The sequence below is a fragment of the Pelophylax lessonae genome, assembly GCF_965119305.1.
Source record: "Pelophylax lessonae genome assembly, chromosome: 12".
NCBI classification, from domain to species: domain Eukaryota; kingdom Metazoa; phylum Chordata; class Amphibia; order Anura; family Ranidae; genus Pelophylax; species Pelophylax lessonae.
The window spans coordinates 120,053,184-120,075,131 of NC_138779.1; the positions used below are offsets into that span (position 1 = coordinate 120,053,184).

At 47.0% G+C, this 21,948-nt stretch overlaps 1 protein-coding gene across 1 annotated transcript in view; it reads left to right on the forward strand.

Moving 5' to 3' along the window:
* The window catches only part of LIG1 (DNA ligase 1), a 166,010-nt gene that overhangs the window by 126,621 nt on the left and 17,441 nt on the right, over positions 1-21,948 (forward strand). The window contains exon 25 of the mRNA XM_082273878.1: positions 15,154-15,306. Coding sequence (XP_082130004.1) covers positions 15,154-15,306 — 153 coding nt within the window. The remainder of the gene's footprint in view (positions 1-15,153; positions 15,307-21,948) is intronic.

Here is a 21,948-nt window from a genome sequence, read left to right on the forward strand (position 1 = left end):
CTGCTACACAGGTTGTTATAATCCTTGCGATGTACATGGATCACCCAGAGGGGAATGTTTTTTTTTTCTCAAGTCGAGTTACGCTTTAAAGTGTGTATAAACCCTAACCCTGAACTACTTTGTGTTTGCTACTTTTAGTCCATTTGCTATATCCGTTCAATAAGTGCAAAAAATATCTGTCTACTATGTCAGAAATTCAGAGCTGTCCTGTGTCCAGTGCTCAGCTTCTGTGTTATCTCAAGGAGAATAATTAGCCCTCCCCATTCTCATCTGGAGACTACAGAATGCTTAGCCTTTATGGGAGTCTGAATATTTTTACAAAAAAAAAACTGGGCAGGACTGACACCAATCCACAAAAATGCTGTGTAGTCCCACATCAGGACTTACAAGTATTTTTCCTGTACTTGCAGGGTCTTCACAGCTGGTTTCCTACTGCGCTTTCTTAATGGGCCGGCTATGGCGAGGGCCGAACTTCTGGCTGAGTCCGCTGCAGCGAACTGAGCTGGAAGTGAGAGCGGGTACCTGTCAAAATCAGGTACCTGCTCCCTCCTCTCCACCCCCCACAAGGTGCCAAATGTGGCACTGGACATGGGGAGGAGGCAGACAAGCAGAGCTTCCCTTTTTGGGTTGAGCTCCGCTTTAAGGCCTATTCACACGGGCATATTGAGCCACCTGTGCAAAGGGCCATCCTCGCACCCACGGGATGCACATGTGTTCTTTGCATTTTTGTGCTGGCACTCCCATTCATTCATGTACAGGTACAGCTGCTGGTCCCAATTTGACAGTCGTGCAGGTGTGCAGCATCACATGCACACTGTCTGCGTACCAAATTGGTAGCAGTGGCTGTGTTTTTACAGTTAATGCATCAATAGATCTGAAAGAGACTGTCTGCACGCTGATGCAGGGAACAGATGTGCATCCCACGCGGGTGTATGGATTGGTACGCTCGTGTGAATGAGGCCTAACAGGGTGATGATGCTATCCTTTGTGCAGTGAAATTGCACAGGACTGTGGACATAATAGTCTTACACAAACAGCCTCCCGAATTACAAACAAGATAGGGTAGGTTTGTTCTTAAGTGGCATTTGTATGCAAGTCAGAAAAGGTACATTTAAGTGTAGCTTCAGCCCCCCAAAAAATGTCTTTCGTTTATTGATGGACACAGCTCTTTATCTTCTTGACCATTATGCTGCCCCCTACAGAAGTAGGACACTAGGCAGGAAAAAAACGTGACTATGCATATGGGGCAATCCCGGGGGGGTATACGCCCACCCTCAGCCATAGGCAATCATTTTTTCTTTTTATGCCTTATCAGGAGGAAGGACCTAGTTCCTTGCTGGGATCTCTGGTCCTAGCAATTTTTTCCTTTTCAATTGAATTTTTTCCTTTTCAATTGAATTTTTTCCTTTTCAATTGAATTTTTTCCTATCTTTATTTTTTTCTGTGAGAATCTATCAACTGCTGGACTGGGTGACGGACTGGATAATCTAGATCCAGAGGTTCCCCCCAGCCTGCCCAGCGAGCACGCGCAGGCCTCAGCTCCGCGCTAAGTCGGCCGCGACATAGCCCCACTGGACGGGGACAGGCCTGCTAGTTAAACATCTCACAAGGGCGCATACGACCTGCCCTCGACCTGATTTGCAGCGTTCCTCCTGGTTGACAGCCTCCCCTCTTCCGATGGAGCAGTGCCCACCCTGTTCCTTGTATGGTAAGTAGCTGTCCTCCCTCTAACCCTGGAGGTTTTTGGAATGGACGTGGGCCCCTCCCTGAGACGGTCGATCCCCCTGGTTCCCCTCCTTCCCATGCAGCGCCACCCCCCCCTTCTCGGTGGTGCGTGGTGCTCTGCGGACTTTTTACCCCCCATAGGACCACACCCTGCTCCCTCCCTCTCATGGGGTGGCCAAGCCTTTTAGGTCAGTCTGGGGTGTCGAGCTGGGGGGGATGTGCGCCGCGCCGCTGGCAACTGGACACATCTGGTGGGGGCTGCCAGGGCCTTCCTTCCTGCTGGGATTGTGTTCAGTGCTTTTGGGGTCCCCCCCCAGAGCCACTAGGCATCAGCATTTTATGGTAGCCTTTTGTGCTGTAGATCGGCTGCCATGTTTGTGTAGCCTCAGTGGCCATTTTCTTGTGGTTTTTCTCATTGAAAATAGCGGCGGCCATGTTTTTGAGGTTGTATGATGGTGATTTCAGCAGTGGGAGCCCCTCCTCATCCCCTAGTGCTGATTCTTGGATCTTTCTCTTTCTGATCGCTGCATGGTGTACAGTTTGCCTGGTGCTGTAAGTGCCTGATCAGTGGGGGTGAGTCTTTGTGGGTTTTTCTCTCACTCTCTCTGCTATAGCAGTGGTAGTGCTCTGTGCTGGACCCTGTGGTGCTGCCAGCGTGGTGGGGGTGTCCCTATCGGTGTTATACACCTTTTTTTTGTGGGTGCCCCTCTAATTGAGTTCCTGAAGCACATTACCCCACCTGATCCCCACTCAGAGGCTGTGGATCCCTCCGGGTCCCAACCATCAATCCATCCATGCACTGATGGCGGTCCTGAAATCCCTTGTGTCCCGGGTGAAGGTGGCTTTGGGCGACGAGCTAGCAAAAAGCATCCCCCTTCCCTGCCTCATCTGTCTCGTCAGATCCTGCATCTGATTCGGCCGCTGCAGACATGGGTCACCCTGCTGAGTCTGCAACCATGCACCTGGAATCCTCTGATAGGATGATTTCTCTATGTCTGTGACCGCGCACAAAAAGGTGCTGGTGGATGCACTGATTGTATCTGTGTGTGAGACCCTAAAGATGGAGGACACAGCTGAAGCTGCGACCGTGATGCAGGTACCCTTTGGCACTCACAAGCCATCCAGAGCGGCAAGGTGTTTCCATTCCCTGCCTGTTTTGACTGGATTGTTGCTAAAGAGTGGGGACGACCAAAGCATCCCTGTGGGGTTCCTATGCGCTTTACTAGGCGTTACCCTTATGAGGAGTTCCTTCTTAAGATTTGGACTGTGCCACCGGTGGTGGACCCTTCGGTTTCCAGATTAAACAAGGCAATCATGATTCCGGTTGAAGAGTACCCGGCCTTTAAGGATCCGGCTGACCGGAAGGCGGAGGCTGTGGCCCGCCATATGTACACCCTGGCTGGTTCGACAATGAGGCTAGTATTCACCAATGCCCTATTGTCACAAACTCTGACCGAATGCGCTAAGCTCTTACCTGGAGGGGTAACAGCTCCCCCCTGCCTTTGCCGAGGTGGTGGACCAGCTGGTCCAGGGGCTGCAGTTTACCTATGATGCCTCTTTGGATGCGGCTCCCCTAGTGGCGCGGTTTTCAGCTTCGGCAGTGGTCCTTCAGCGTGTCTTTTGGCTCAAATGCTGGTCTTTGGATCAGACTTCTAAAAAGGCCTTGACTGATCCTCCTTTCCAAGGAGATGGCCTGTTTGGAGCTACCCTAAATGACTTTATTAACCGGTTGCCGACCGCCGCACGACTATATACTGCGGCGGTCAGCCCCGGCCAGGCAGAGTGACGTATCGGTACGTCACTCGCCTGTCACTGACTTGCGAGCCTATCGCGGGCGGGCGCGCGCCCGCCGCGGCTCGTTCACAGGCAAGTCAGTGCGTGTGACCGGCGGACTCGATGTCCGCCGGCCACACTACGATCGCTCCTGTGAAGGGAGAAAGACAGAGCAGCTTGTGTAAACAAGCTGCCTGTCAGTTCTCCCTGTGTAAAAGTGAAGATCTGACCGTTCTACTATGTAGAACGGTTGATCTTTGCTTTTACACCAATAGCCATGTCCCTACACAGTAGAAAGCACGCCCCTAGGACACACTTAACCCCTCCCTGTCCAATAAAGTTAACCCCTTCCCTGCCAGTGTCATTTTTGCAGTAACAGTGCATATGTATAGCACTGATTACTGCAGTAATGTCACTGGTAACCCCAAAAGTGTCAAAAATGTCAGTCAAGGGTCCGATCTGTCCGCCGCAATGTCGCAGTACCGAAAAAAAAATCGCAGATCGCCGCCATTATGCGTTAAAAAAAAAAAACACCAAAAATGACAAAAATCTTTCTCTTTGTTAGTAAACGCGATAACTTTTGCGCAAACCAATCAAAATACGCTTTTTGCGATTTTTTTTTTACCAAACATAGGTAGCATAAAACAAATTGGCCGAAAAATGTTAAAAAATTTTGATTTTTACTTTTTTTTTTGGGGAATTTCATATAAAAAAATGTGAAAAATATTGTTATTTTTGCAAAATTTACGCTCTTTTTTTGTTTATAGCACGTGATCAAAAAATCGCACAGGTGATCAAATGCCACCAAAAGAAAGCTCTGTTTGTGGGAAAAAAAGGACGTCAAATTCGTTTAGGTACAGCGTCGCACGACCGCGCAATTGTCCGTTAAAGTCACGCAGTAAAAAATCGCAAAAAAACCCCTGGTCCTTTAGCAGCCAAATCCTCCGGGGCTTAAGTGGTTAAAGGTCTCACAGGGGGAAGAGTACTTTTCTTCCACAGGCTAAGGGCAAGAAACCTCGTCATAGGGTCGACTGACAAGGGCTCAAAGCCTTTCAGGGCCTCTTCAGGAGGATCCAAATGAACCTGGCCTGGCAAACCAGGCTCGGGCTTGTCAAGACCAGTTGACAAGGATCCTTTTGTATGAAGATGCACCCTCACCCGTATCAGGGGTGGGGGGACATCTTCCCTGGTTTCCAGATCTGCGGACTTCCCTGATGCAAGACAAGTGGGTCCACAAAGTCATTCGGTCCAGCTAGAAGATCGAGCTTTACTCTTGTCTCCCAGTGAGTTGTTTTCCTTCTGACTTGTTTTGGGGCGGTACAAGACCTGTTCCTTCAAGGGGTGAATGTCCGGTTCTGACTTTAGGACGTTTTCAGGGTTTTTACTCAAACCTGTTCACAGTCCCCTGGAAGGAAGGTAAAGTACGTCCAATCCTTGATCTCAAGGAGCTCAACTGCTTTGTGCGGGTACACATTCCAATATGTGCCAGTCACCAGTGTTTTCTCACTTTGCTGTGGGAGAGGAGCATTATCAGTTTGTGGCGTTATCCTTTTGTCTCGCCTCTGCTCCTCAGGTCTTCACAAAAGTGTTTTTCCCCGGTACTAGCTTTGCTACGCTAATGGTGGATCACGATACTGGGCTACTTGGACGATCTCCTTCTGCAAGAGGAGTTTCCCTCTGCTCTGGTGGAAAACCTACAGATCTCAATACAAACTCGGCAAGTTCGACTGGATTCTGAATTTTTTTTAGAAGTCTGCTCTGGCTCCGCCCACAAAGCTCAACTATCTGGGCCTGACTCTGGACTCGGCCTTAGCCAGGGTGCTCCTATCTCTGCACAAACTTCAGAAATTGCAGGCTGCGATTTGCCTCCTCTCCAACAGATGGTCATCCCTTCGGACTTGCATGTGGGTGCTGGGCCTGATGGTGTTTACCTTCAAGGCGGTTCCATTTGCACAGTTCCATACGAGGTCCCTACAAGGGAGATTCTGACCAAATGGGACAAGACTACAATCTCTGGACCATCAGATCTGACGTCAGGAAACAAGGTGGTCCCTGATATGGTGGCTTCGTACCCCCCCCCCCCCCCCACACCGGCTGGGAAAATCCTTCCTCCCCTTGTGTTGGATAATGGTCAACACAGATGCCAGTCTGTCTGGGGAGGCGTCCTCTGCAAGCATTCTGCTCAGGGGATCTGGATGCTGGAAGAGTCCACACTACCGATCAATGTCTTGGAACTTCGAGCGATCAGACTGTGTCTGGATCAACAGACGGATCGCCTTCAGGGTTGTTCAGTGCGCATTCAATCGGACAATGCCACAGCCATGGCTTATGTCAATCACCAAGGGGGCACAAGAAGTGTCCTGGCGGCTCTGGAGGTAGCCAGCATTCTAAGGAGGGCAGAACAGTTTGTTCCAGCCCTTTCCGCCGTATACATTCCCCGGATAAAAGATTGGCAGGTGGATTACCTCAGTCGGCAGACTTTGGACCAAGGGGAGTGTTCCCTTTATCCGGAGGTGTTTCATCAGCTGTGTCTCCAGTGGGGCACCCCCGAGGTGGATCTGTTGGCATCTCGGCTCAACAGAAAGTTGCAGAGGCTTGTGAATCGGCTAAGGGATTGTCTGGCGGACGCCACAGTCGCGCTGGTGGCCCCGTGGGGCCAGTTTTGGCTGCTTTATGCCTCTCCTTCTTTCGAACTTCTGCCAAGACTTCTACGTAGGATAGAGGCAGAAGGGATTCTGGTCATGTTGGTGGCTCTGGACTGGCCTTGTCTGGCTTGGTATGCGGATTTGGTGCGGCTGGTCGCTGATGTTTCCTTGGAAGCTCCCTCCTAGGGAGGATCTGCTGTCCCAAGGACCGATCTTTCATCCTGCTGTACAGTCGCTGGGTTTGATGGCTTGGCTGTTGAACGCCAGGTGCTGAAGGATAGGGGTTTATCTGAATTGGTGATTCCTACACTGTTGAAAGCTAGGAAATCTACTTCTAGGAAGATCTACTATTGTACATGGAAGACGTACATTGCATAGTGTGAGTCGCTTGAGGTTCATCCTCACTCTTTCTCGATGGCTCGGATCTTAACCTTCCTTCAACGGGGGTTAGTTGGCATGGAGTACCATCAAGGGCCAGGTGTCGGCTTTGGTGGGCTTTTTTTCAATGACCTTTGGCCACACACCCCCTGGTGCATACATTTCTTTAGGGTGTCTGACATATGGTCCCTCCAGCGCGGGCTCTGTTGCCCCCTTGGGATCTCAATTTGGTGCTTTCAGCTCTACAGAAGCCTCCCTTTGAAAATATTTAAGAGATTCCCCTGTTTACACTGTCCCAGTAGGCAGCCTTTTTGGTGGCTATCACCTCTGTGCATAGGGTGTCAGAACTGGTGGCGGTATCCTGTCGTTCACCTTATCTGGGGATTCACAGGGATAAGGTAGTTCTTAGCCCCTGTCCGTTGTTTCTCTGTTTTTCATTTGAATGAAGATATTTTGCGTTCCCTATGTCCCAGGCCTAAACATCCAAAAGGAAATTGCCTTGCATGCCTTGGATGTGGTCCAAGCAATTAGGGTGTACCTGGCAGCTACGGAGTCTTTCAGGAAGTCAGACTCTCTATTTGTGCTCACAGACGGACCTTGAAAAGAGTCGTCCGCTTCCTCTGCGACCATTTCCATATGGATCAGGCAGACAATGGTTCAGGCCTATTCCATCAGTGGTCAGGTTCTTCCTTTCCCTGTCAAGGCATACTCTACTAGGGCGCTTAGTGCCTCCTGGGCCTTCCGTCATCAGGTGTCGGTGACACAGGTTTGCAAGGCCGCCACCTGGTCATCGGTGCACACCTTTACAAAGTTTTTTAAAATGGATGTGTTTGCATCTGCGGATGCTTTCTGTAACTTGTGTTGATTATTGCCTCAAACAGATGTATTAAGGATGGAATCCATTGTCTTGAAAAATTTGAGCAGTATATATACATGTGATTGCCAGAGGATATATAGTATTTTGGGCAGTAAGATCATCTTAATGAGGATTATTTTGCCCAAAACCCCAAGGGGAGAGGGTCCCAGGTTTGCTTTTCTAGTTTTCAGTATTGCATATAAGCGGTTCCACGTTAAGGGGCACATACTCCACCAGCATGTGGGTGATGCACACTCCTTTTTATTGAATGCAGCTGTCCCTGACTAGAGGGAGAGATGCCTGTTCAGCAGAGGGAACCTAAAGGTCTATATGGGGGGATTTGGGATGTATCTCAATTGGCTCTCAGCACTGGGTGTTCACCAAACTGATCTATAGGATGGCGCACCATCGTCATCAAAGGACTCTGGAGGCTTTATTTAAAGCCCTTTTGTCCTTGGTAGGGGCAGCCCTGCAACCAGTAGTCGCAGCTCTAGGAGTGTGCCAAAGCCTTAAAGTTTGGGCCTGCTGCATGATAAGGAGCAAGACCCTGCTTGTGTGGGTTTACTGAGATAAGCGGTTATTTGGAAGATTTCCCACCTGCCCTTAGCTTTTTAGTGGATGGCTTAAAGGACTTGATTTAGCAACTTTCTCATTTAGGGCTCTTGTCACATGCCTCTTTTGATGCGGTCGCTTTCCACCAGTTTCATTACAGGCCCCTCCAACGAAATGTCTTGTCAACCTGTGACAGGAGGGCACAGTTGTTGGACTCCCCAATTAAGTTACATCCTAGAACAAGGCTGTCCTTGGACTGGTGGATCTCTTAACAGATGCTGTGGATTGTAATATAATTTTTCTCTGTCCTGGAATGTCCTGATGACGGACACCAGCCTGGTGGGCTGGGGAGTAGTCCTGCATAATCTCTCAGTCCAGGGGACTTGGTCACTGGACGAGAGGCCATTGCCCATCCAATATCATAGAATTCAGGGCAAATCTCCTTGACCTGCTGCATTTTTTCATACAGCTGAAGGGCCTCAGTCAGACGTCACCACAGTGGCAGCATACATAAATCATTAGGAAGGCAGCAGAAGTCAGGGTGTTCAGAAGGAAGTGGATTGTACCTTGTCTTGGGCAGAGCTGCATGTTCCTGCACTGTCCGCCTTCCCCCTTTCAGATGAGGAAACTTTGGCAGGTGGAGTTTCTCATGTCAACAACTGTCCTTGGGCAGTTGTTCAAAGAGCTTTCTCGTAGGTGAGAAAAATGGATGTGGATCTTCTGCGTCCAGGTTCAAGACATAACTGGTCAGATTTATATTCAGGACTAGAGAACCTTGCATGTTCATGGTGGCTACTCTGGTATATCAGATCCCTGTCCTTCTCACTAACGCGTGACAAAGGACCAGCCAATCTCACACCCCGCTGTCATGTAACAATGCCATTCTCAGCTGCACCCTGCACAAAGATTTTCCAGCTTGTGGGATCACAATCTAGGTGCCAGCAGCCTGAGAGTGATTGTCACTGGGCTAATTAAGCAATTAACCCTTTCAATGCCACCACCTCCATTTGGTCAGAGTGGGAGGAAGCTCTTAATTCTATCAATTATGATTTTAGAATAATCGTCTCTAATACACAATGTCACCACAGCATTTATGCTATACAGTAGCACTTTTCAAGAGACTGGTTCTTTGTTAGCTTGCATTAAGAGCTTAGGGAAAAGGTTAACACTTTTCAAAATAAGGTTTTGATTTTGAAAAGGTCAAAGTTGGTGCAAATAAAATATTTACAGAAAAAAGGTGTTTCAAAGAAATAGAGCCATACAGTGGGGATCGAAAGTTTGGGCACCCCAGGTAAAAATTTGTATTAATGTGCATAAAGAAGCCAAGGAAAGATGGAAAAATCTCCAAAAGGCAATAAAATACAGATTGGACATACTTATGTCAACAAAAGTTAGCTTTTATTTCCCTCATTGACCCTTTCGAAATTACAGAAAACAAAAAAATGGCGTCTGCAAAAGTTTGGGCACCCTGCAGAATTTATAGCATGCACTGCCCCCTTTGCAAGACTGAGACCTGCCAGTGTCATGGATTGTTTCTCAATCATCGTCTGGGAAGACCAGGTGATGTCAATCTCAAAGGTTTTAAATGCCCAGACTCATCTGACCTTGCCCCAACAATCAGCACCATGGGATCTTCTAAGCAGTTGTCTAGAAAACTGAAACTGAAAATAGTTGACGCTCACAAAGCTGGAGAAGGCTATAAGAAGATAGCAAAGCGTTTTTCAGATGTCCATATCCATCTGTTCGGAATGTAATTAAGAAATGGCAGTCATCAGGAACAGTGGAAGTTAAAGCAAGATCTGGAAGACCAAGAAAAATATCAGACAGAACAGCTCGCAGGATTGTGAGAAAAACAATTCAAAACCCACGTTTGACTGCACGATCCCTCCACAAAGATCTGGCAGACACTGGAGTTGTGGTACACTATTCCACTATAAAGAGATACTTGTACAAATATGGTCTTCATGGAAGAGTCATCAGAAGAAAGCCTCTTCTACGTCCTCACCACAAAAATCAGCGTTTGAACTTTGCAAATGAACATATAGACAAACCTGATGCATTTTGGAAACAAGTTCTGTGGACCGATGAGGTTAGAATTGAACTTTTTGGCCAGAATGAGCAAAGGTACGTTTGGGGAAGAGGGGCACAGAATTTAATGAAAAGAACCTCTGTCCAACTGTTAAGCATGGGGGTGGATCAATCATGCTTTGGGGTTGTATTGCAGCCAGTGGCACAGGGAACATCTCACGAGTAGAAGGAAAAATGGATTAAATAAAATTTCAGCAAATTTTGGATAGTAACTTGATGCCATCTGTGAAAAAGTTGAAGTTAAAGAGAGGATGGCTTCTACAAATGGATAATGATCCTAAACACACCTCGAAATCCACGGGGGATTACATCAAGAGGCGTAAACTGAAGGTTTTGCCATGGCCTTCACAATCTCCTGACCTCAACATAATTGAAAATCTATGGATAGACCTTAAAAGAGCAGTGCGTGACAGACAGCCCAGAAATCTCAAAGAACTGGAAGACTTTTGTAAGGAAGAATGGGCAAAGATACCTCAAACAAGAATTGAAAGACTCTTGGCTGGCTACAAGAAGCGTTTACAAGCTGTGATACTTGCCAAAGGGGGCAGTACAAGATATTAACTCTGCAGGGTTCCCAAACTTTTGCGGACGCCATTTTTTGTTTTCTTTTATTTTGAAAGTGTAAATGATGGAAATAAAATCTAACTTTTGTTGACATATTATAAGAATTTTTAATCAGTAATTTGATGCCTTTTGGAGATTTTTCCATCTTTCCTTGGCTTCTTTATGCACATTAATACAATTTTTTTACCTGGGGTGCCAAAACTTTCGAACCCCACTGTACTTCAGCAATAGAAAAATAAGGTAGAATTTAGAGGAAGTAATACTTGCAGCCAATGTCCTGGGTGTTATCAGAGTTCAGTCGATGATCCAGGTGTGATCAGTTCTCTTAGTTTATCGTTCAGCATGTAATTTCGCATCCAGGGATACTAAACGCAGAATATCTCAGATAAACTTGTCACCCAGGAAATACCTGACAACTATCTTCCCTTCTACATGTGCTAGTGTGGTCATGTATGACCTTAAAGAGGAAGTAAACCCGTTTAAAAAATGTGAAAACAAAAAACCTGTAAAGACAAAGGCATAATGAGCTAGTATGCATCGCATACTAGCTCATTATGTAGTACTTGCCTAAAAACGAAGCCCCCTCAGTGCCAACAGGACGGCCGACATGTCCGGCCATCCTGCTTCCTGGATCTCGTCCTCAGGCCATCTGATTGGCCGGGGGCGCGACTACATCACTCCCGCGCGCATGCTGGGATCTGAAGGAACGGCACAGGTGGCCGTTCCTTCAGGGCACATGCGCCGATGACGTCATTGGCTGCATGCACTGTAAATATCTCCTAAACGGTGTAAGTTTATGAGATATTTATAGCACCTATAGGTAAGCCTTAATATAGACTTACCTATAGGTAAATGTAAACAAAAGGGGTTTACAACCTCTTTAATTCGTTAAGTATGACATTTCTGATCCACATATATACTTATTATTAATGGGTCATGTTCCTGTCTGAGTTTATGAATCGTGTGTGTATTTAAGTTTTGAATTGGGTGGGGGCTCTATGATTGCCTTTTATGATCCCCATTAGTTCTGGTTATCCTTAATGGATTTGGTCAAAGTTTTATGATGGGCCTGGATGGAAGAAACCGACATCCTGCCAGGACTCAATTAGCGGGTTAAAGCACTGCACAGGCCTAAGTGCTGGGTTTTGATGTCTCTGAGTTCAGATAATGGATCTTTTGACGTGTAGAAATTCCTTGAATTAAAAGAGGTGGGGAGGGGGAATCGCTCGCCAGGTGTAATTGTTCTGCCAAAGTACAAAAATTCAGCCCAGCGCTCACTCCGAATGGGAAGACTGGCGTGCTGCTCTCCTCAGGCAGGGAACTCCAATACGGGTACATAGAAAAGAAAGAAAGAGGAGGCGCAAACACCTAGTGCATTACCCGTGGTCAATTTGCAAATTGTTTAATAAAAAAATGCCAAATGCATACTCACAGACGTAGAGATAAAAACATGTTAAAAGAATCCACCATGTGTGAACTGGGACACGTCCTTCAGTCAGGACCGCTAACGCGTTTCGGGGGTCAGGCCCCCTTCCTCAGAGCTGGTCTTACCACATGCAGATCACAAATATATATGAGACAGCTCTAATTGCATCAGTTCAATCCCCTTCCCTCCCTCCTCCCCTCAGGGGAAAGAGGGCGGGACCATCCACGGCAACCAGCAGAGGCGGGCCCCACATCGCACACAATCCCGGAAGTGTGGTGACACGGGTCCCAGGGCGCAGAATGGCGGGTGAGCGTCCTGAGACCCGGAACAAACGGCGATCCCGAATAGGAAGCTGTGGACACATGGACACAACAAGGGGAAACAGTTACAATACCGATGCCGCTGCAACATGGAGCAGGAAGACATGGGCCAGCAATCACAGCGGGGTATGTACGAAATGTATGCAATCCCCTTGAATGTTGTAAACCATTCAGCTTACTGCTGACAAGTGCCCACTCTGAAAACACACACACACCAGTAACAACAGTCATCCTAACGTTTTCACTCTTGATTAATCTGCCCACTTAGGCACTCCTCAGGGTGCAGAGCTCTTGATGGGTATACCATGATCTTTCTGACAAAGGTGAGCAAGGGGTTAATTTAATTTAATTTTCTTTCTAGGCTGAGAGAGCCTATATTAGAAGCACTGGATGGTCCCGCCCTCTTTCCCCTGAGGGGAGGAGGGAGGGAAGGGGATTGAACTGATGCAATTAGAGCTGTCTCATATATATTTGTGATCTGCATGTGGTAAGACCAGCTCTGAGGAAGGGGGCCTGACCCCCGAAACGCGTTAGCGGTCCTGACTGAAGGACGTGTCCCAGTTCACACATGGTGGATTCTTTTAACATGTTTTTATCTCTACGTCTGTGAGTATGCATTTGGCATTTTTTTATTAAACAATTTGCAAATTGACGACGGGTAATGCACTAGGTGTTTGCGCCTCCTCTTTCTTTCTTTTCTATGTAATTGTTCTGCCAGACTGTCATGGCTGTGCCACAATGACTGAACAACAGGGTTACTTGCTACAGCTTTTCGTGTGTCCAGTACGGGATTTCATTAGAACCATGGGATCAGTTCTCCCTTTACCTTCTTTCCAAGTCTGACGTCCAGGGACAAAGCTTGTCACACTATAGGGTCTAGTTCATGCTATCAGGTGTTGAAATCCATTGCTGCAATTTGTCAGTCTGACACCCTCTTTGTGTTTCCTGAAGGCCCAAGGAAGGTTCATGCAGGGTCCAAATCTACCATTTCTTGATGGAACCCTCAGCTTATTTCTTACATTTACAGGCCTGAATGGTAAAGCTCCACTGTTTTCAGTGATGGCTCATTGGTGCTTCCTGGGCTATTTTTTGTCCTACTTTGGTAGCTTAAGTTTGTAAAGCTGTTACCTGATCGGTTCATACTTTTTTAAAGCTTTACCAGGTTGATGCTCAAGCCTCTGAAGGCACTACCTTTGTTTGATATGTTTTACAGGCTGCTACATGAGATCTAACCTGCACTGGTTTATTATGTGGAGTCTGTTGGCTTTGTTACTGTGTTGCCCTCCCCTCAAATTTAGTACTTTGGGGCATCCTTATAAAGGGTATGAAGTTACTCTGTCCTGGGATGTACAGTAAAGAAAATGTGATTTGTGGTTTACCTTTCACAGGACCCCCCTTACTTTGTGGTTCAGCTTGCTACAAAAACTAAAGCTTTGCCTAGCTGGGAGGGGTTATACCTAAGAGGGAATTTCCAGTCTTTTTTTGTCTAATCACCTGAGGGTGGCCGCATAACCTTATTGTAATGGATTTAAAGTTACCCTGTGTCCTGGGATGTACTACAAGAAGGGATTTTACAGTTAAACGATTAATACAATTTTTCAGAAATGCCTATCTGTCTTTTTCATGAAGAACAGATGACAAGTAACAAAACAAGTATTAGGCTCTGGGACATTTTTCATGAGGCTCTGGTGTTTAGGTGTGGACAAACGACATAGGTGCGCTGTCCAGGTCTATGAGAAGGAGACAGCTGCTGTGGCTGGACAGTGCTTAAAGGTGCAGCTAGCGGTACATGTGTTTAGGGCAATATGCAACCAAGGACAAATGCTCAGTACGCAGACCGTTTGAGTTTTAAGCATTCATCCCTGGGTACAAGACTGCCTTATGTTTAGGTACCGTTGGCTGCGCTACCCAGCCTCAGCAGCTGTCAGTCTCTCATAGAATTTGACAGGCTTCTGACAGAGGAGCTGGTCGGTGCACTGGTCTCTTCGGCCCACACCTAAATGCCAGAGCCTTATGCACCATGGCTAAATTCCAAGTGGGCATGGGTCCTTTTGAAACAGCAGATAATTTTTCGTCCATTTTCTACCTTTACGCTACTGTATTTAAAGTGACACAGGGAAACTTTGCTCGGATGATCTCCAACTGTCACACTGCAGCGGAATAAAGTTGTAGCTGCAGCAGCCGGCACCTCTGCCCACACAGGTGGGAGGCATCTATGGCCCCCCCCCCATGAGAAGAACAGGTGTCCTGTAATCATCTGGAGCATGGCATCAGTACCAAGGCACTGACCAGCTGGTGGGATTCTGCCATTTCTGGGGTTCCGGGGAAGCCCTCTGGATACCAGTTTTTCATACACAGAAGTTACAAATCCGATTGGGTGTTTGTGCCAGTCCGGTGGATTAATGCTTCTTGGAATCCATGAGCTTTGAGCCTGATACACGAGAGTGGGGGGGCATGGTCAGTTGGTGAGTGTTCCATCCAGCTATTATCCTGGCACGCTGGTGGTGTAGAGTGGGGGGTTCCACCTAATATCACGGATTATTTCTGCTCCTTGAAGATTATTTGCATATATTTTAAGTTCATGGACTTTATGGACTAATTTTGTACTGAGAACTGTGCTATAAGGTCACTTCATATGTTTTATTATAAAAGGTCTTAGCCTTTGCACCAGGTTTGGGAATAACTGTGTGGTGGTGAGGGGTTCCCACCATCCTTGCGCTACTGTTATTTATGATATATATGTACTTTTATTATATACATATCTAATTTCATTCATTTCGTTGTATTTAAAGATTGTTGTTAACTGTCAATTTGTTTTCTTTCTAGCTCAAGAAAGATTATTTGGATGGTGTAGGAGACACTTTGGATCTGGTTGTTATTGGTGCTTATTTGGGGAAAGGAAAGCGTACTGGAAAATATGGAGGCTTTTTACTGGCATCATATGATGAAGAGAGCGAAGAATATCAAACCATTTGCAAGGTTTGTCTAATATTATTAAATATGTACCTTCCGGTTTTAAAAATGATTTTTCTCTATCGTTCATTGACAGACGCAGCTCTATATTCTTCTTAACCATTGGGTTATTCTGCCCCCTACAGGAGTAGGACACTAGGCAGGGAAAAACCTTACCACGCCTATGGGGCAGTCTCTGCAGGCATACACCCAATCACTCTGCTATAGGATTCAGTTTGTTTATGCCTAGTTTAGGAGTAGGACCTAGTTCATGGCTGGGACTTCGGTCTTAGCTTTATTTTTTTATTTTAACCACTTGCCGACTGCCTAACGACGATTTACGTCGGCAGTCAGCCCCTCACAGGCAAAGTGACGTGCGTTGCTAGCCTGTGAAGCTCTAGGGAGCGAGCGTGCGCCGCTGGAGGCGCGCTCTCGCTCGCTCACGGACCCCCACGCGAGTGACCGGCAGACCCTGATGTCCGCCGGTCACTCGCGATCGTCGGTTACACCGGGAGAAAGGAAGGCAGCTAATGTAAACAAAGCCGCCTGTCATTCTCCCTTGTGTAACAGCAGAGATCATACGGTCCTGCTATGTAGGACCGTTGATCTCTGCTGTTACATCACTAGCCACATCCAATCACAGTTAGAAGCACGCCCCTAGGGACACACTTAACCCCTACTTCTCAAATAAAGTTAACCCCTTCCCTACCAGTGTCATTTTTACAGTAACAGTGCATATGTATAGCACTGATTACTGTAGTAATGTCACTGGTACCCCCAAAAGTGTCAAAAATGTCAGTCAAGGGTCCGTTCTGTCCGCCGCAATGTCGCAGTCCCGCAAAAAAAATCGCAGATCGCCGCCATTACTCGTTAGAAAAAAAAAAAAACAATAATAATTACAAAAATCTTTCCCTTAGTTAGTAAACGCAATAACTTTTGCACAAACCAATCAAAATACGCTTTTTGGGTTTTTTTTTTTTTTTACCAAGCATATGTAGCACAAAACAAATTGGCCTAAAATGTTAAAAAATTTAGATTTTTAAATTTTTTTGGGGGAATTTCATATAAAAAAAAATGTGAAAAATATTATTTTTGCAAAGCGCATGATCAAAAAATCGCACAGGTGATCAAATACCACCAAAAGAAAGCTCTGTTTGTGGGAAAAAAAGGACGCCAATTTAATTTGGGTACAGCGTCGCATGACCGCGCAATTGTCAAAGTCACGCAGTGCCAAATCGCAAAATAGGCCCTGGTCAGGAAGGGGGTTAAATCTTCCGGGGCTTAAGTGGTTAAAGGTAACCCTTGTTAAAAATTTAATTTTTTAGCTAGTTATGTTTCTGAGAGAACTGCAATCAACAGCCGGACTGGGTTTCGGACTGGATATCCTAGATCCTTAGGGTCTCCCATTGTGGCCAACACCTTGCCGGGACACACACGACCTGGTTCGACCTAAATGGCAGCGCGTCCCTTGGCCGTCGGCACCCCCACCCCGAGTGGAGAGGTAGTCTGTCCGGAGTGGCACCTACCCAATTGTCGTTGGTATGGTGAGTAGTGTCCCCCCATTCCATTTTCCCCAGCCCCTCTTAACAGTCACGGTGGTCTTTTGGCCCCAACCTACCTCCATGCCCCCCCCACCTTCCTGGGGTTAGATGGGAGCTGGCTTTGCCACCTGCTCCAGTAAGGGTGGGTGGATGCGGTTGTTGCTGACCGGGCTGTCCGGATCGCACACGGGGGTCTTTAAGCAAGTTCTCAGCCCCCTGGGGGTTAGTGGCTGGGGCAGGGATGTCCTTTGGGCTCCCTGCAGTGGTTATAGGCTTGGGGAGAGCGGATGTTTATTCATCTGCAAGTCTGCACCTCGCATGTCTGGGTCGGGCTGAAAATTTAGTCCGCAGCTTTGCGGCCTACTCGCGGCTGTCCTGGTACCTGACCAAGCTGATCGAGATGAGGTGCCTGACCAAGCTGACCGATGGATGCCTCACGTGGCTGAATCAGGCCAAAAATTTAGGCCTCGGCTTACGGCCTACTCACGGCTGACTGAGCTGGCTGAGCGCTTGACCAAGCTATCCGGGCGACTGACCGAGCTGTCCGAGCTCCTAACCGAGCTGTCCGAGCTGATGATCAAGCTTGTAGAGCTGACGGCGGACTCGCGACCGTATAGGGCCCCAAATTTAGGCCGCGGCTTTGCGGCCTACTCATGGCTGGCTGTCCAAACTGCTGACTGAGCTGTTGACAAGGCTGTTTGAGCTGCTGACCGGGGTGATAGAGCAGCGGATGGGCATCCCCCCCCCCCTCAGGGGGGTGGATCTATGCACTGCCTGGCGCCCTCCTTGAACCAGGGGGCACTGTGGGGGCATTGTTGTGTGGGGTTACTCTGCCTGCGTCACAGCGGGCCCCCTTTCCCCTTTATAGGGGGCTATGTCCTTTTATGTAATTTATGGTGGGCGACCCTTAGGTCTAATAGGGGTTGTGTGGAACTTTAGCCGGCGTCTCCTTGCGGGACTGCGACCTCCCCTTCTTATGTTCTCAGAGTGAGCTTAGTATATAGCAACTCTACTGAGTCTGCGTCCACGCACTTCGGGTGCTCTGCAGGGAGGATGATTGCCTTTTAAACTGCGCATGCAAGGGCGCTGGTGGATTCACTGGTTGTATTGGTGCAGAAAATTGGTAACATGGGGGGGCGCAGATCCTCTTAAAGCGGCAAAGCTACTCCCTTTTTCCACCTACTGTGACAAAATTGTCGCGAGTCAGTGGAGTTGTTCTAAACGCAATAATGGTAACCACACATGGTGTGGCTAAAGAGCTGGTCTGCGGACCAGGCTTCTAAAAAGGCTCTATCAGATCTCCCCTTTACGGGGGACCGCCTATTTGGGTCTTTGTTGGATGAACTGATCAAAGGACTCACAGGTGGGAAGAGTTCTCCTCTTCCTCTATCCACTAAGGGCAAGTCACCGCGCAATAGACTGGGCCCTTATTTTTTAGCACGCAGGCGACCCCTTCGTGCCTTTGGCACGCAGGAGAAAGGACCTAAGCCATTTAGGTCATCTTGTGGTTCCACAAAGACTTGGTCGGGTAAGCCGAGAACAGGCCCCTCCAGATCTGCGGACAAATCTCCATCTGCATGAAGGGACGCCCTCACCCATATCTGGGGTGGGGGGACGTCTTTGGTTTCTGTCCGGAACCAGGGACCTCCTTGATTCAGGACAAATGGGCCCACAAGCTTCTCCAATTGGGTTACAAAATCAAATTCAGGTCCTGACCGTCGGACAGCTTCTTCCTGTCCAATCTACTCTGTCTTCAAATCAGTTAAGGGATCTACGAAAGGCGGTACAAGATCTGCTGCCACAAAGGGTGATTGTGCTGGTTCCCTCTAAGGAATGCTTTCAAGGGTTTTATTCAAACCTGTTTACTGTTCCCAGAAAAGAAGGGAAAGTGCGTCCAATTCTGGACCTCAAGGCTCTGAATCGCTTTGTGCGGGTACAGAGGTTTCGAATGGAGTGAATTTGCACGGTAGTGGCGTTCCTACACCAAGGGGACTTTTTTGCCTCTATTGATATCGAGGATGCATATCTGCACATCCCAATTTACGCTCGACACCAGCATTTTCTTCGCTTTGTTGTAGGAGAGGAAAATTATCAAATTTGTGGCGTTACCCTTTGGTCTCGCCTCCGCCCCCAGGGTCTTCTCCAACGTGTTGGCTCCGGTATTGGCATTACTGTGACAGTGTGGGACTGCGGTACTATGGTACCTGGAGGATCTCCTCTTCAGAGCAGACTCCCATTTAGTTCTGGTGGGCGATCTGTCAATCGCTGTACGGACTCTTGCAAGAGTTCGGTTGGACAATCAATTTCAGAAAATCTGCTCTGGTCCCATCTTCCAAAATTATTTAACTGGGACTGACTCTACTCAGCCTCTACGAGGTTGTTTCTTCCCCCGGAAAAGCTGCAAAAGTTGCAGAGGGTGATTCGGTTGCTGTTATCCAGCACACTGTCCTCATTGGGTACTTGCATGTGAGCTCTAGGCCTGATGGTGTCTACCTTCTGGGCAGTTCCGTTTGTTCAGTTCCACACGAAACTTCTGCAAAGGGGTATTCTTGTCAATTGGAACAAGGATCCAAAATCTTTGGAAAATCTGATTTGGTTGAGTCAAAACGCAAGAAGTGCTCTTCTGTGGTGGCTCCATTCATTGGTCCTGCGTCAGGGCAAGCCCTTCCCTCCTTTCTTTTAGATTGTGGTATCCACGGATGCCAGCCTGTCTGGCTGGGGGGGGGGGGGGTGAGTACTTGGAGAGCTGTGTGTCCAGGGGGTCTGGACTCTGAAAGTCCAGACTTCTGATCAACATTCTGGAACTCAGAGCAATACAGCTTTGCTTGAGTCAATGGACAAATCGTCTGCGGGGTTGTCTAGTTCGAATTCAATCAGACAATACCACGGCCGTGGTTTACGTCAATCATTAAGGGGGCACCAGGAGTGTCCTGGCAGCCCGGGAGGTGGCCGAGATCTTAATATGGGCAAAAAATTTTGTTCCAGCCCTCTCCGCTGTGCATATACCCGGAGTGGAGAACTGGTAGGTGGATTACTTGAGTCGGCTGTCCTGGTTTTCTCCCACCCCTCAATACTGCTTTGGGACATCCAATAGTAATGAAGTTATGGAGCTGCGTCTGTCGAACAATAGAGAAAACTGGATTTTTGTAAGAACTGAGCGCAAAATTATTTGCTCTAAAGCTTGATGCAGCACCCGCCCCTCTGCTTTGTATGGGGTTTTTTTTGTCTTCTAAACACTGCTTGCAACAAAACTGCAATCTGAAGCAGAGTGCGTGGGGTTATGCCTGCAGGGACAGCCCTCATGTGGGTGTGGTGAAGTTTTTTTTGTCCAGCCTAGTGCCTATTCCTGATTGGAGGAGCATAACCCAGTGGTAATGAATTTATGGAGCTGCATCTGTTGATGAACTTCAGAGAAAAGGATTTTACTGTAAGTTCTTACAAAAATCCAGTTTTTACACTTCTCCCAAGCTGTTGGTTTCTAGGCCGTTTTTTTATTTTCCACTTTGTTTCGAGGCCTGTTGCTGCTGTTAAGTTGCCTTTTTGCCCAACCATTTGGTTATTGTTTGGAGAATGTGTCTTCTAATGTACTAAAAGGATAATTCCATATCTTGGAGTACACTACTCGACACTACTCTTTGTGATTTCACTATTATTGATAACAAAACTGAAGCCCCATGGTTGAGCTGGGTTTTTCTGGGGAAACTAGGGGGCGGTCTAAACAAAGCTTTTCCCAGTGTTCAGTCACCAGAAGGTAGTGGCATATAACCCATGGTCTATTCCTGTGTCCTGTACTGTACTCCGAGATACAACATTTACAGGTACATCAAAATTTCAATCAAAACGTGTTTCCACATTTACTGGCTTGAATCTGCAATGGTTTACATTTTTTTTAAATACAGTGCTCAGTCATACAGCATAATATGTAAATCTGAGGCTTTTTTAGCATTGCTTTAGCTGGCCTGAAATTGCTTAATAAATGCCCCTGTTAGACCTCTCCCTCCTGACATCCTTCGTTCGAAAGATTAAAAAAAAAAGAGTTTTTGATTTATCAGATACAGCCACTGTTTAGGTGTTTTTGCGGCCAGCTGTAAAAACACAATAGGCACAGTGGGAGAATCGTCCATGGCAGACAAATATAAATGTATAGCCAGTTTTTTCTCTTGTTAAAGCCACAGACATGGGAATGTAGTGGATGAGGAGTTTTACAGTTCATCCAAAGTCAGAATTTTTTACATTTTTATATTTTTCCAATTTTTTTTAGTTAATAAATGCTAAATTTAGGTTGTTTAAACAGTCCCAAATGTTTGGGACTGGTAATATTTAATGTTAAATGACTTCTGTATGAGAACTTGAGACTATTCACTAAACATGATCTATGCCACATTTTAAAAATAAATCTGCCGACCAGTATAACTGTATATATCTAATAACATAAGGCGTTTCAAATGTTCAAAGTTGTGCTTATTTTATCAAATGTCTTGAAGAGAGCCATGGCTGCGATCCAGTACTGGAAGCTGCCATTACCCAACTCCAAGAAGCAGTGATATTTCCTGAGTTGCATTATTCATAGTGACCTTTTCTACCCTGGAAATATTACGGTTTCTAGAAGTCAGCTAAAGACAGCTTACAGTGTTCAAAGGGATCCTCCTCTGTATTGTGGAAAAATCTCTATCATTACTATGGATAAGCCAGCTTTTATGTCATCAGGCATCAATAACGCAAGTTTGCAAGGCGGCCACTTGGTCGTCGGTGCATACCTTCATGAAAAGGTAGATACTTTGGCATCTGCAGATGCTTCTTTTAGCCGTAAAGTTTTGCAGGCTGCTGTTTAAGAGGGGCTGTTCCCTCTTGAGGGTTGTTTTTCTTTGAGAGGGGCTCCTGTGATCTGGTTAAGGGCTCTTATGTTTAGCCTTGGGTTATTTTTCCTACCCCTCGTTTTCCTTTTGACACTGCTTTTGGACGTCCCAGTAGTTATCATTTATGGAACTGATTATCTAGAGCAGAGAGAGGGATTATATACCAAGCAGAGGACGGCCCATTGGCGTAGCCAGGTGTTTTTTGTTCTGCCAAGTCCTAATCCTGGAGGAGGCAATATAACCCAGTAGTTATGATTTATGGAGCGCTGTGT